General features: G+C 44.4%; 1 protein-coding gene across 3 annotated transcripts in view; it reads right to left on the bottom strand.

Annotated features, from left to right (window-relative positions):
* Window positions 1-13,932, bottom strand: part of LOC100119839 (cGMP-dependent protein kinase foraging) — a 29,291-nt gene that overhangs the window by 3,698 nt on the left and 11,661 nt on the right. The window contains exons 1-4 of one of the 3 annotated variants that reach the window (XM_003424382.5): window positions 11,490-12,133; window positions 9,523-9,689; window positions 317-536; window positions 60-123 (exon numbers count right to left, since the gene is read on the bottom strand). In XM_003424382.5, the coding sequence (XP_003424430.1) occupies window positions 60-123; window positions 317-536; window positions 9,523-9,689; window positions 11,490-11,770 (732 nt within the window). In that variant the 5' untranslated portion in view covers window positions 11,771-12,133. Of the gene's footprint in view, window positions 1-59; window positions 124-316; window positions 537-7,350; window positions 7,862-9,522; window positions 9,690-11,489; window positions 12,134-13,932 lie in introns of those variants that run through there. The other 2 variants (XM_001603499.6, XM_003424383.5) reach the window with 2 other exon arrangements.

A 13,932-nucleotide genomic window follows, 5' to 3' on the forward strand; every position in this document is an offset into this window, starting at 1 on the left:
TTACATTTTGAACTGTACGTTTTCCACAATTTTTGAATTAGGAAATTGCGAAGACTCACCTCTTCCAACACGTCTGAGATTTTGATTAGAGTCTCCTCGGGCAAAGCTTTGAAGATTGGTACACTGGAAAGAAAAAATACAAAGTTGAGTAATTACGATCATCAATCTTTTCCACGAGTCTCTAAAACTAACGTTATACCTTAATCGAACTGGACGCTAGCGATTTATGTAACGACTAATTTCATACTAACGTTTCGTAATTCACTAAATCGTTTATAAATAAACTTATATCCAAAAAAAGCACAAGTGCCACTACCTTTTCAAGAAGTCCGTGTACTCGGCCTGTCTCGATAGGCCAGTCCTCATCATGATGGTTTGGAAACATTGCCGATCTATCGCCCACAACTGGCAGTCCGTCGCCGCGGTTATGGTCGCCGTCCTCTTGCAGTTGTAAAGAATGGCCAGCTCGCCGAGTACCTTACCCGGCGCCAAGGTGCTCAGGTATTTTCCATCTCTCGACACTTCCACCTTTCCCTCTGCAATGAAACGACAATGACGAGGTTAGACAATGGCTTATTCCTTACATACGTCTTATATGCTAATCGCCTTCTCCTGAGAAGCTGATGAGGATTTTATTGTATACGCGTAGTTTCGTACTCTGATGCTGGAGCTTCTCTTTCGATGGGACAGGGTGACGGGAGAATATACTCTTAATAAACATGGTACTGTGCGCATCGATGTGTTGAGCTGAACTGAACTTTTGACACGATTTTAATCGTCGAGGGACGGAGAGGGGACTTTCCACATTTTCAACATAACTCATCGGGAGATTTTGCTCGTTTGTTATCGAAAACTTGGATTCAGCTGTTTCTAGAAGACATCGTGATGTGTGTCGTTGAGCTAATTGCAGACTCGGAAGAAAAAGGCTTCTGCGAGATTATCCGTTTAATACCGCGATTTCCAAGCGGATTACTCTAATTTCTCTGCAACTATACTTATTCGAAAGGCTTAATCTTTTGATACGCTAACCACGTTGTTACGCGCGATGCACCGCATTAATTAATAGAAAGAAAATACTCATATTTATTTTATCGAGGTGAGAGCTGTGTTCCTAAAATTTCAAGAACAATAAAGACGTTTCAAAGACGGTACCTAAAAAGACAATCGACCATTATCCCGAGGCACACTTCGAGAACTTGGCAAGTGCAGTTCTTAAACTCTTAAAAAATAATTGAAACGCGCTTTACGACCGAAAGTGATCAGTCCCCGCTATAGAGGACGCTGATTCGTCCGTTAACAATAAAAAAAATATATATATATATATGTCCCCAGAGCAGTGTCACATCCCGGCGCTTATTACGGGAGAGAAAGCCAAGAGCGAAATAAAAGTTTCTCCTTAACAAGGAAAGTGTTTATGCGAAGAAATGAGGGGTATAACCGCTCTTACGATAATGAATCATAATACTATGCGGTGATGTGTACAATAAAAAAAAAGCAGCGCAGGCATACACCATCCGGTTTTCGACCTACTTCCAAAGTGCGCGAATTATTCTTACAACCTCTATTCCGATACATCCTTCGCAATGAAAAGAGCTGGCTATACACTTCGCAAAGTGAAATCCGCTCTCGGCTTACAAAATCTAGAGAGATTGCAAATACGCGACCCGGTCACGGCTGCTGTGCGTTATGTAAATGCAGTTCGAATAAAATAACACTTTTTTGTTGTCTAACGTCGCGACAGCGGCGAGGAAAGCGCCACTGCGATGCGAGAATTAAAGAAATGCAGAAAAAGTTATCTAATCAGGACGGAGACGAGGCAATGAAAGTAATTGGCGGTTATTTAGGTGAGTTAATGGAGCAAGCGCAGCGGATGTGTTGTAAATTGAAGATTCAAGATGCCGCCTAGAATGAGCCACCGAGCCAGAACACAATTCTCTCTCGGTCGTCGCCGCGAGCTGCAGCGAAAACTCTCGTGTGTGTGATGATGATGACGATGCATGCGCCAGTGACTCTCGCTCCGTTTGTTGTTAAATCGATCGAACGGTTTTTTTATGGTACATGGACTTCCTCTTCCTGGACGCGATATCTTAAAGATTGAATTTCGATTATTCTCTCGGGGCAACTTTCTATCGTCCTTGGAATTATACGCAAGTATATATCTTTTTAAAAAAGACTCGCAAAAAGAGAGCGTTGCTGATTAAAAATGCGTATTTTCACACAATATTCCAGCTGGTTATGTTAAAACCCGGCTCGAGAGAGTCGTCGACTTTTATATCCCCTGCAGCTAACGCAGCAGCGCTGCTATTAAGACATGAGTCAGCGGGCGTCTGCAAAAAATGATTCGATTGCTTCACGGAGCAATAATAATCAATAAAAACCTTTTCCTCCAACCAGCTCGCTACTTACGCCGTTGCAATTACCATGCGAGAAAATAAACCGGCTATTCATAATCTACGCTCTTTACGTTGCACGCATACGTCTCGAGAGAAATTTTAATTCCCAGCATAATGGTAACACGAGTGTACAAGACGGCATGAGAATTTTGAAGAGAAAAAAAATAGGATCGTTTAAATCACACACACGCGAGCGAAGAATGAAAACGCGAATCGAGTCCAGTTTTCTTGGAAAGCGGCGTTGCGCAAGTGCGAGCGCTGTACTCGCGCTCTTTTTTCGTTGCTCGCGCGACTGAGAGGAGAAAAGGCGAGAGTATGCGAGCGCGTGGAAAAAGGGATATTATACTCGTGCACATATATTCAAAGTATTTTACGTCGAAGCTTTCGCGAGTGTATAACAGCTGCCGACGGACTTTTGATTTAAACGCTTTTTCCGGCGCTTGTGCGTGAGAGATGATTTTCCTCGGTTTTACGGGCTCCAATTAGCGTCTTTCATTTTGCATCGCCTTGTTGGGAGAAACAAGGTCAGGATGACGTTGTTTATGGGCGGCTTCGAAGGCGAGTAAATTTTGAATCGACTTAGAGAGCTTTCCAGATAAATTGGATGGGAGAGAGAGGTTGGGTGAAATGGACACTCTGGACGACGTCTCTATTGGATGACGCTGAGTAATTACTCATACGAGTGTCGAAGTTTACCGGTAGCTTTTTCGTACGAAATGTACGGTGTATAAGAGGCTTGTTGAGGAAAGAGATACATAAGCTGCAGTTGAACAATCGGCCATTCAATTTGGCAAGCCAGTCATTACATTTTGCAAGAGCTCTTTTATATGACGTATTACATAAATTCGATATACCGTAGAACGAGTATATTTGTCAATCCTGATAACTCACTCGAATTTGCAGCTTTTACAATGCCAAGAATAAATTGCGAGACTTACGAGGTTCCGCTTGCAAATTAGCGAGTGGTCAATCAAAAAGAGTTTGAAAGCTAATATCGGAAGCTATGATAATATTTTAGAAATTTCGACATCCCAAATTTAACAGAAATCCTTTCTCGCCGAAGAAAAAGCGCAAAGCCAACACGAGATCGTGAGTCACTCGGACACGCGGGCATCGACAAGTGGAATATATTTTTTCGGTGTAATAACCCACGCCTTTTTCAAAACTGGTCGTACAGACTATACCTCTTGATACAATAGGATGTATACACACGTCCACTCGTAGGCAGAGAGTCGAGTATTTTCGCACACTGTAGTTCGAACTATACAGTACACTCGAGAGATCTTGGCGTGCATATTTTCGCGGTTAGCAACAAGTTCGTTTGGAAAACATCGGTTCGGACGAAATTCTCCGGAGTCATCATGCCTCGTCACCGCGAGTATGATAAATCATTGCTTAATCGCGCACATCGTTGAATTTTCCTCGAATTAATCGCGGCATATTATTCAGGATAATTAAAATCCTTAAGAAAACACGTCCTCCCCATTGTGGTGAATAGCTCGTGCAGCGCAGCTTCTCAACAAGACGCCTTGACGTTAAAAAAAGCTACCGCAGTTTCTTCGACCCGAGACTCTCTCGACGAACGTCTACGTACAATGTATACATACAGCTCGATGCAAACGGATCCGAGTCCCTCTATCTTTCCTTCCTGGGAACAGGCTGTGTCACGGGATCTACTGTACACAGACGCCCATAGAGAGAAATTAGCGGAAAAAGATGCGGCGTAATTGTTTCATTCGCGTGCATATATATGTGGGAATATGGGCCCATTATGCTACTCCCCGACGATTGCGTCTTCACCGCGGGAATCGAGTAATTGCATTTCAACGCGCTCGTTACACATATTATTTTTTCATTATTACGAAATATCGCGCTGTTGTGCATACGTTTACTCGCGGAGTTTGTATTGAATTTTCAATACAAACTTCAGAGGAAGTGAACGGTTCTTGGAAAAACGCGGGAGTTTTATAAATTCGGGAATCTACTTTGATGTTCCGAGTACAAACATATAATTATACGCATTTTCAAGTTAGCGGTATATATAGAATAAGTGAACGACGCGCCTAAGCCACTGTACAGAAATCAGGAATGACGAAAACGTCATCATCGCGCATTCGAATAGCCGCGCGCATGTAGTCCACTCGAATTACCGACTACTGCAACAAAACAATTACTCCAGCAAAGACCTCTCGAGAATCCCGTTTCGTATAATTCGCCCATTATACTATATACATCCCGATCGACTTTCTTTTTCGATCGGCGCATGCAGCGCTTTTCCTTTCCTCGTGCGCGCGCGCGGAGCAAGAAAAGCACTTTGGAAAAAGTCCGAGCGAGAGACATCGTTTGTTTACAGTAAAATGACTTCGGCAAAAAGTTATTTCGTTTGCAGGTCCGGCTGCAGCGCATAAACGAGTGTGTGCAGCAGTGTATATGTATATATACCTACAGCTGCGCGCGAATCGAAGGCAGCGGTTTCCGGAGAAAGTTGCTGTTCCAGGTACTGCATTTGGCGAAGGAGATTCGACGCTGGGGTTCATACGGGCGCATTATACACACACACACACACTCTCGGAAGCCGAACGCGCCGAAGCGAGTATACGTTATAAAGAACGTGTGGCAACATCCTTGATTCAGCCGGTGCGAGAGGCGGAGGCACTTTTCCCCCGAGTTTGACCCTGAACTGAATTCGTTTCCAACTCTTCATTAGCATTTTACACAATTATGGTGTCGTCGGCTATGCATATAGACAATACTGCTGTGGGATGTATAATGTGTATCGCTTCCTTGTGTGTTTTACTCTCCTGAACTGATTTCATCGGCGGATTGATATATACATCGTGTATAGCGATATGTGATTTAAAGATTGCGAGCGCGCGCGAAACTTTTGTTTCGATTTGCAAGTTGATTTTTAAGGAAATCGGGTTTGCGTGCATTGTGATTAGCCATCTCTTAATCCATAATGATTAATTTTTTAAATACGTGATGTATATAACAATAAATAGTAAAGCTGTTAGTTGTCGTGTTAAAAAATGAATAATAAAACCATAACTGGAATATGAAAGTTTGAAAAACGAAAGTTGTCATATGTCTCTGCATGCATTAAAATATTACTTGTACGTTAAGTAATGCTACCTGCTTCAGGTGTAACCAAATTATGACATTTGCTTTTTGTTTATAACAAGAAATAAGTAGGTTAGATCCATAAACAGCCACGCATGAACCAAGGGACATCTCAAAAATATGCATGAAGACAACTGCTAATTACTCGACGTAAAAATATCACGTCTGTATGAACTGCGTCGCTTGTCCACGAATTCGCGAAAAAAAATATTATAAAAATGGAAAATTAACATACAGTCTTCGTTTCACTATATAATAATAATAAGTTTTAGAAGCAAAGAGCAAACAACAGCTACTATATAAAATTGAAACACGTGTACGATAGAAGCGAGGTTCGAGTTTTTTTTATCATCCAGCTGATGAGTTCGTGTATCGCATAACTTTTATTTGATCAAGACAAATTATATCCACTGTGTATAGAATAATACATGCGAAAACCAGACACCGGAGAAGAGATAACACTCCCAGCAACGTGTAATTTCAAACCTATTATACATCTCTAAGCTTTTTCAAGCTTCACGATAATTTGCAATAAATTATTTCCACCTATACACTCGAATTACACACTATTGTTGTGAAACTCGCGTCGCTCGCATACACACCAGGATCTCAACGGCATAGCTCGCAATGAATTTTTTTATTTCCCTTCGGCCTGTTGACTGCGCTGTTGTACTATAGAGTCCCGTTCTCTTTTCGACGATCCTATCAGCAGCGACTAGATGTATATCAAACGCTTATGACCCGTCAACATATCAGAACAAAGGCTTCATGCCATTCCATCCATCGTGTCATTGCACTTACTTTTGCTAGACTTGTATTACAGTATAACGAACCGAACGCTACAAGGTCGCCAGCGAGTTCAGCGAGAGTTGTAAGCAAAGCATTTTCGCCTACACCTGTACGCCCGCAAAAAAGAACGGTTCATCAGCCGATCCTGAAGCTCGAGACCAGCATCGTAATTGGCAATCGAGAGGAAGAAACAGTAAACAAAGCCGGTGCGCGACGAGCCCGTACATTTATACACTATATTCCACACAGCGTCAGCCGCAAGTAGATCACGGCGTCTGTCGTAGCCAGTAACGGTGGTTCAATTTTCTTTTATAGTACACCCGACGTACATCCTTGTACAAGCCTACGCACATCCATCTCTCTCGCTCAGAGCGCAAGAATTTCAAGCACGTGGTCGTTCGCTTCTTCCCACAAATGTGTCCGCATGGACGAGTGACATTTCATAGCGTTGCGCGATATTCTCTCCTCTTATATATAGTAGTGGGAGTATGTACAGAATTTTTTTCGATCAGCAAAGAACGTCTCATCCTGTGCAGCAGCTGCAAGCTACCTGCGGCTTTACGCTACAGGCATAATACCGCATTGGCACAGGTATACTGGCAGCATTGTGTGTAGAAAGGAGCCTCGACGAGGATGAAATTTCGCTCGCTCGCGCGCTCGCCGGAGAAAAGGTGATGCGGATCACGTTTCCACTGAATATTTTCGAGCCTGACGAAACGGCTCTCCGCGCGCAAGTTTTTTGCTGGACATTTTTTACAAACGACATTCTCTCTTTTATCGCGGCGCCAAGACGATCCAAGAGGAGTAAGTATACGGCGGGCTTTACGACATAGTTCCTCCACGCTTATCGCTGTACACAATACACTGTTCGACTTGCGAAAGCAACGGTTATACGCACTAGCCATTGAAAAATCGTAGAAGCTCGAGCTTGTAGCACATAATAACCGCGCGGGAGTATACAGTTCCGGCTGAAATGTAGGCCGCCCCATCGCGTTCATAGAATATGCAATCAAACACACACACACGCACACATCACATAACGATATACCTGGCCTGATCTGTCGCCTGCGTACGGGTTGCGGAGCACCGGTGCGCCGTCGTCTCGCGTACGTGTGTACCGGCACTATGAGCCGAGGTCTGGGTATGAGGAAACCGCTTCTCTGCTCCGACGAGGATCCATCCTCCAGAGAAGCTTCGCTGTCGGCGCTACTACCGGTGCTGGCCGACCTCAGAAGCTCGTCGCTCGACCTGGCTCGAGGCAGTCGTTGCTGTTGCTGCTGCTGAGTCGACCAGTTCAAACCACACTCGCGCCAACTCGCCTCGTAAAGCAGCTCCATGGCTCTGCCGCGACTCGCCTCCGGATCCGCCAGCAGCTCCGGGTCCTCCAGCACCGCCCGGCCCGGGTAGCCGCGCACTTTCATCTCGCCGCTCTATCTTTGCATTTTTATCCCTCGCGCACGGATTATTCACACAATTACATACGAGAGCACTGCACACGAGAGGGAAAAGGAGAGCTGGACGCAGCGGCGGCAGCAGCAACACGTTGAGAGGATCGAGACCGACTGACGGCAGTACCGCGAGGAGAAAGAGCGAGCCTCCGGCGGTTCTCCGGGCTCCCCTTCCCCTCGCTCTCGGTGTGAGCTCTACACGCTGAGGAGAAAGGCCAGGGGTTCTCAGTTGTTCATACACACACACACGCGCGGCTCTTTGCGAGCTTCTATACACTGGCTACATGCTGCATACAGCCTTTGTGCCATGTAACCACACACAGGCACACACAAACAGAGACTGTATCCCGGAATTTTCATTTCCCAGCCAAGGTCGCTCTCTCGTGTGCAGCCGCCTTCGCCGGATATTATTTCGCCGAAACCTTTGTCTGCCGAGCCTTTTTGCAGCAGCAGCTTTTGCACCTTGTCGATAGTCTCTCCGCTCTGTATACTTGCGTACTTTCGCGTGGAATTCCGCATACGACACGCGGGAGAGTATTTATATACGCACCGGCATAATGGGGAAAGTGCGCAAGGGCGCCTGGATCTTGGAGACTTGAATTCCGATGTGCGTTCAGTTTACAAATTCGGAGTCTTCTTCGTTGATAGGTATATACGTATATGTATATCGGCCGTTGCAGTTGTAATCCATGTTACGCTGTCGCATTAAGTAATCGCCAACGCCGTTCACCCGTAGGCTGCTTTCAAAAACGACGCGCTGAATTGGACTTTTTGTGCGACTGTGTATATACTGTAACAGTCGCTTTTACATGTATAATATAACGCCTGGATCTGGACCTAGTCGTGCGGAACTTTGTGTGTGGCTGGATTTACGGATCATACGGGCGGTATACCGTATTATATCATTCGGCTCCGAGAGCGGCTATTATAGTCGTCGGGTCGACCAAAAGAGAAAGCTCATTTTGGAGGTGCCAATAATAGTTATTATGACGAGCGATGACTCGAACCGTTATTCCGTTTTATTTCCTACATAAACGCGTGGAGAGCAGTCGCTTTCGTGTTCAGACGTCGCTTTGATTACGACCAACTTTTCCGTAAGGTGCTCCTGCTTCTTTTTTATGGAGTGTGAAGTCTGTTGAAAATTATATTTTTATTTACAGCTCTCAGCAAGTGTTTCCGTAGATCTATTTGAATAACTTCCTTTGCGACGATATCGAAGCGAAAAGGCCTCCAAGTTTATATTCTTCACTTTTCGCACGCAGTGTACATGTATTCGAAGTTTACGATCGGATTAACACTGATTGCAGTAGATAATGTTGTTTTGATCATTCAGTAGCAAGCGATGACAACAAATGTCAGTTTCTCGTTTTAGAAAATTAAATCTAGACGTTTTTACAATTGTCGAACTTATCTAGTCTATAAGAATAGTGTCCTGAAATATGTCTTCGTTATTACATCGTTATATATGGATCTATTGTGCCTGAATCAGTTCAGATAGCAAATCCGCAAAGCTCATATCGGTAGGTAAAATGGTTACCATTCTCTTTACTGGTTCGTATTGGAACCGCACGTGTAGAATGGGAGAAACGCGGAGCGCGGTAAATTTGAAAAAAGCGGGAATGGAATGCATTGTACTCGATACTATCTACGAGAATAATACTATAAAAACACGAATGAAAAATAAGGATGTGAATACTATAGTATCAATGCATACACCAGTTTGAAGAAAGAGAAACAATTATCTGAGATAATAGTCTCAATTATCAACTCACCTTCCATAACAAATACGATTGAGCCGACATCTCCTTCTCGAATGATTATATGACCAGCCGGAAAAGTTACAGGATACATGCAATCGACAATTTCTCGGATTTGCGTGAGTTCCAAATTCTTCATAAAGTCATTATCCAGAATAGCAGCCTTGATCAGTTCACGTGACCTTGAAACAAAAGCTTGCATTAGAATAATATTTTTGAACAACATTTTTTTGAATTTTTAAAAATGTTTTGGAATTTTTTAATGATAACTAATACAATAATTGGATCCAATTTTATTTTCTTTTCATTATCCGTGGCATTTAGATTTGATTAAAACATATCAATAGCGTATTTTAGACCACGGTAAATAGGTCAATGTTTGATAAGAATTTTTCTACGTCACGAGCTATGTCACGCATAATCGTGGTTAAAAGCTAATAAATTTAGTCACCCAGGGATAACCAAATGAAGATTCGTTTTTTATAACGCGAATTTGAGGCCATTTACTAATATTAAACACGCAACATGTCAATCAGTACACATTACATTAACAAAATTTGCAAAAAAAAAAAATGATATTAAGATACCTACATGTCAATCATCTTATAAAACTTAAATTATTCCGACTTTGCGTTTTATTTTACTGCGCAGTAATCTTGCATTATACCAAAATGCCGAACGTTCGAACAAAGTTAATTATAAAATGCTGAAATATTGCATTAAATTTCCGAGCGAGATAATCTTATCTTCGTTGTAAATAAAGAGTCGATAAGTTAGGAATCCTCCTTGTCACATTGGCCTAGATAAAAATGCAAACGCATGCATCCAAGCTAATAAACACATCGATTCGCTCGAAAAAAAATATTATTGCAAAAATTATTAAAAATCACATTATGATCCAGGCACGTATAAGCACCTCCGAATAAAGTGTCGAAATAAAGAACTGTCACGTTCATTGATAACGATCGCGACGTGATGAGAAAGTACGAGTCCCTCATCATTGACGAATTACGCAAGGCTCGATCGCGCGCACACTTTTAACGGTGTCACTTATTTATCATTTCGATATGGCACGAACGTGTATAAATAATGCTCGAGGCGCTTCTTATTTACCAGTACGAACAGCATTTTTTATTATTAGAATAACAAGGTGGGAAAAGTTGTAGGCTTCTTTTTGGCAAAAGTTTCGATTCAAGGCACAATTTTTCAAACAAGGGGCACCCTATAACACATAACATAGTCGAATTTCTATAGATTCAAATAAATTCACACGCACACGATAGGTTTAATCTCTGTCCATCCGCACATGGCAGTACCTCTCGGGCGTTACGAGATAAGTTAATTTTTCTCTCGCTCTCCCACACGCCGCGTGTAAGTAGGCATTGAAGAAAAAGAATCGTTTGATAAAGGATTTGTGTTCGCGCACAATTAACTAATTCGAGCGTATCACGGTACACTCGCTCAATTCATCATTTCAACGCTGAAATTGCACGCGACGTATTCCTCGACTTTTTGCACGGCAGTATACTACTCGAACGATCGTCAACACCATCAATTACGCGTCAACTCATCAGCGAGTTTTATCGACGTATAATTGCCAAAAAAACACTGGAAACGGTTTTTTTCTTTGGTCGTCCCTCTTTCATAGCCTCCGCCGAACGCGCGTTATACAGCTATACAGAAAGAAACTTTTATACAGAGCTCTCTAGGTCTACCGCAGCGCTGGACGTTAAAATAAGTCCGAACGATAAATCTAATCGGCCTTATCGTCACCGTCCGTTCTAAAATTAAATAGTCGCGGATAAAATCGCGCGAGTATAGGTGCGCGCGTGAATACCGTCGCCGTGTCCGAAGATTACATCTGACCAATTAAAGTACACGCTTATATCTCCGATCGCACGCGGCATAAAGGTGGGTATGTATACAGAGACGAATTATTCCGCGTAATAAAAAAAACGAAAAATACGTGTCGCGTCCCACACCTCTGAGGCTTGCTGAACTTGGGTATAGGTTTGGAGTCGTTGCGGGTGGGCTCGGCGGAGATGGCCTGGCGTTTGAGTCTCTGGGTCGGGTTCAGAGGTCCCGGGGCTACTCTTCCGAGGTCCACGATCTGCCGGAACTTGTCGATCTCGTTCTGGAGGTAGCGGATAGTCGCCTCGCGTTCCTCCAACGCGCGTTCCAGCATCTCGATCGTCTCGTCACGACGACGAAGCGCCTCAGAGCGCTCGTACAGGAGACGCTTGAGGTCGAGGATCGAGTCCATCCTCTTCTCTGGCGGAATTTCAAGTGCTTTTTTTTGCTTCCTCTCGCTGCTGCAACGCTGTCTCAGCTTTGCGCAAAAACGTGTATTCACTCGGCCCTGGCTATTCTGGAGAGTGATTTCATCGCACAGACGCACACAAGGGCACACTCGCGATCGGAAAATCGGCTACTCCGAGTTGACCCACATTGAAAAAATTAAAGTTTATACCAGTCCAGCTTTTCCAATCACGCGCACCGAGCGATTATTTATCGAGATCGAAGAGACTTTATCGAGGCACGTGCTCTCGCTCTCGAGACGGCGGTGCGGCAGGTGGGCCGAAGGCAATCGCGCGCGACCGCGTTGCCAAAGCGTCGCCGGTGGACTGGGGCCGAGAGCTCGTCGCGCTCGCCGCTATCCCCTTGTCGCGCGCTATACGTACAAGCGTAACGCGTATAAGTATATGTGCGCACTCGCGCTTCTCACTCTCTCTCTCTCTCTCTCTGCGTCGCGCCACGTATGTATGTGTGCGTTACAAAAGGGTCCCACCGCCGCCGCGAGGACGCGTCTTCCACTTTCGAAGGTCGCGGTGTGCTTGTGCTCGTACCGATCATTGTCCTATTGTTATACATATTATATGGCGTGTACGTGTGCTATAATTGCGCGAAATCCCCACCATGTTATAGACACTTGCGAAAAGAAAAAAACACACATCGGCCGAGAGAGAGAGAGACTCCTTTCACTCGGGAGTATCGCCAATCCCGCGACATGACGCCCTACATAACGCAACGAGCGACGCTTCTCTCTCTCTCTCTCTCTCTCTCTCTCTCTCTCTCTCTCTCTCTCTGCGTGTGTATATCTGTATAGATTAAACGCCGGGAGCTATTTTTTTGCCTCGTACATATATTTTTCGCCGAGAAGTGGAGCACGAGCCAAAGACAGCGAGAAAAAACGAAGGAGAAAGAAGAATTAGCCCTGGAGCGACTCACCCGCTGTCAGGCTGGTATATTTCGGGTATAAGCGAAACTTTTCCGTTCTCGCTCGGGATATATACATGTATACGCTGCCGCCGCTGCGGCGGCGATGACGATGTGCGAACGCCTCGGGTTTTTGTCAAACGCCGGTTTTAATAGCCTTGTGCTCGCCTGCGGACTTTACATTGCGCGAGGGAGAGAGATATCCTTGACGTCAAAGGCGAAAATGTTTTGGTTTGCATCGCACGTGCCACCCACGCATCGTCCTCCTCCTTTCCCCCTCGCTGGGAAGCTTTCGGCTCTGGATTTCTCCGATATACCATTCTCCCGCCTATATAGCCCGCGAATTCGCCGCATTGCGGCCCGCGACCGGCTATGAAAATTATACAAACAAATAAATGGAGACGCGATGCAGCAGCCGCGCATTACTTTCCGCGTTTATTTTCGATGCGCCGCTGTTTTCACTCTAAATATCTCATCGGGACTTTCTATCGTTATAGCTTCGCGCGGTCCGGCCGGCCAAATTCTCCTCGCATCCTCTCTCGCGATATATTCTTCCGCCGACTATATAGAGGGACAAGCTGTACGTGGGTAGATAATGCCTAATGCGCGTAAACGTGGCGGGATTTTTTAAATTCTTCGAGAGAGCTGTCGAGTTGCTCTCATCATCGTGTAAAGCGAGTTCCAGAAAAGCGAGAAAGCCGTTGTGTCGCACACGCGCGTTTTGTCTTTTACGGCCCGGTGAAATAGATTTATAATCCGTGACGAGACGCGCGCACGCGTCTTCTGCTTATAATTACACTGCTGGAGCTGTAGATTAAGTAAAGAACCGGCGCATTCTAGACCGATGCTAAATCTCGTAATGACTGGTACGAGCTCCTCGTGCGGTTGTGTAGCACAGGTGTGCATCGGGAGAAAATATTTGCGGTATTTATCTTTTAGAGAAGGAGATGGGACAATTGTGTGCAAATGAACCTGGGGAGAAGGACTCGTTTGATAATATCGCGATGTTCCGATGATTAATTGTTACTTGGAAATCAGCGATGGATGGAGATGACGGCATTGGAATTGTAAATCAGCGAGTTTGTTTTGAGCAATCTTTGTATAGGCTGTACTGAGAGTTTCTTCCGCAGATTGTGACTTTAATTTAGCTATTCCGTATAATTGTTCATAAAAAATCGGTAGCTTAATACGTATACTGAAGTAAAAATC

Source organism: Nasonia vitripennis, chromosome 5, assembly GCF_009193385.2.
Source record: "Nasonia vitripennis strain AsymCx chromosome 5, Nvit_psr_1.1, whole genome shotgun sequence".
NCBI classification, from domain to species: Eukaryota; Metazoa; Arthropoda; class Insecta; order Hymenoptera; family Pteromalidae; genus Nasonia; species Nasonia vitripennis.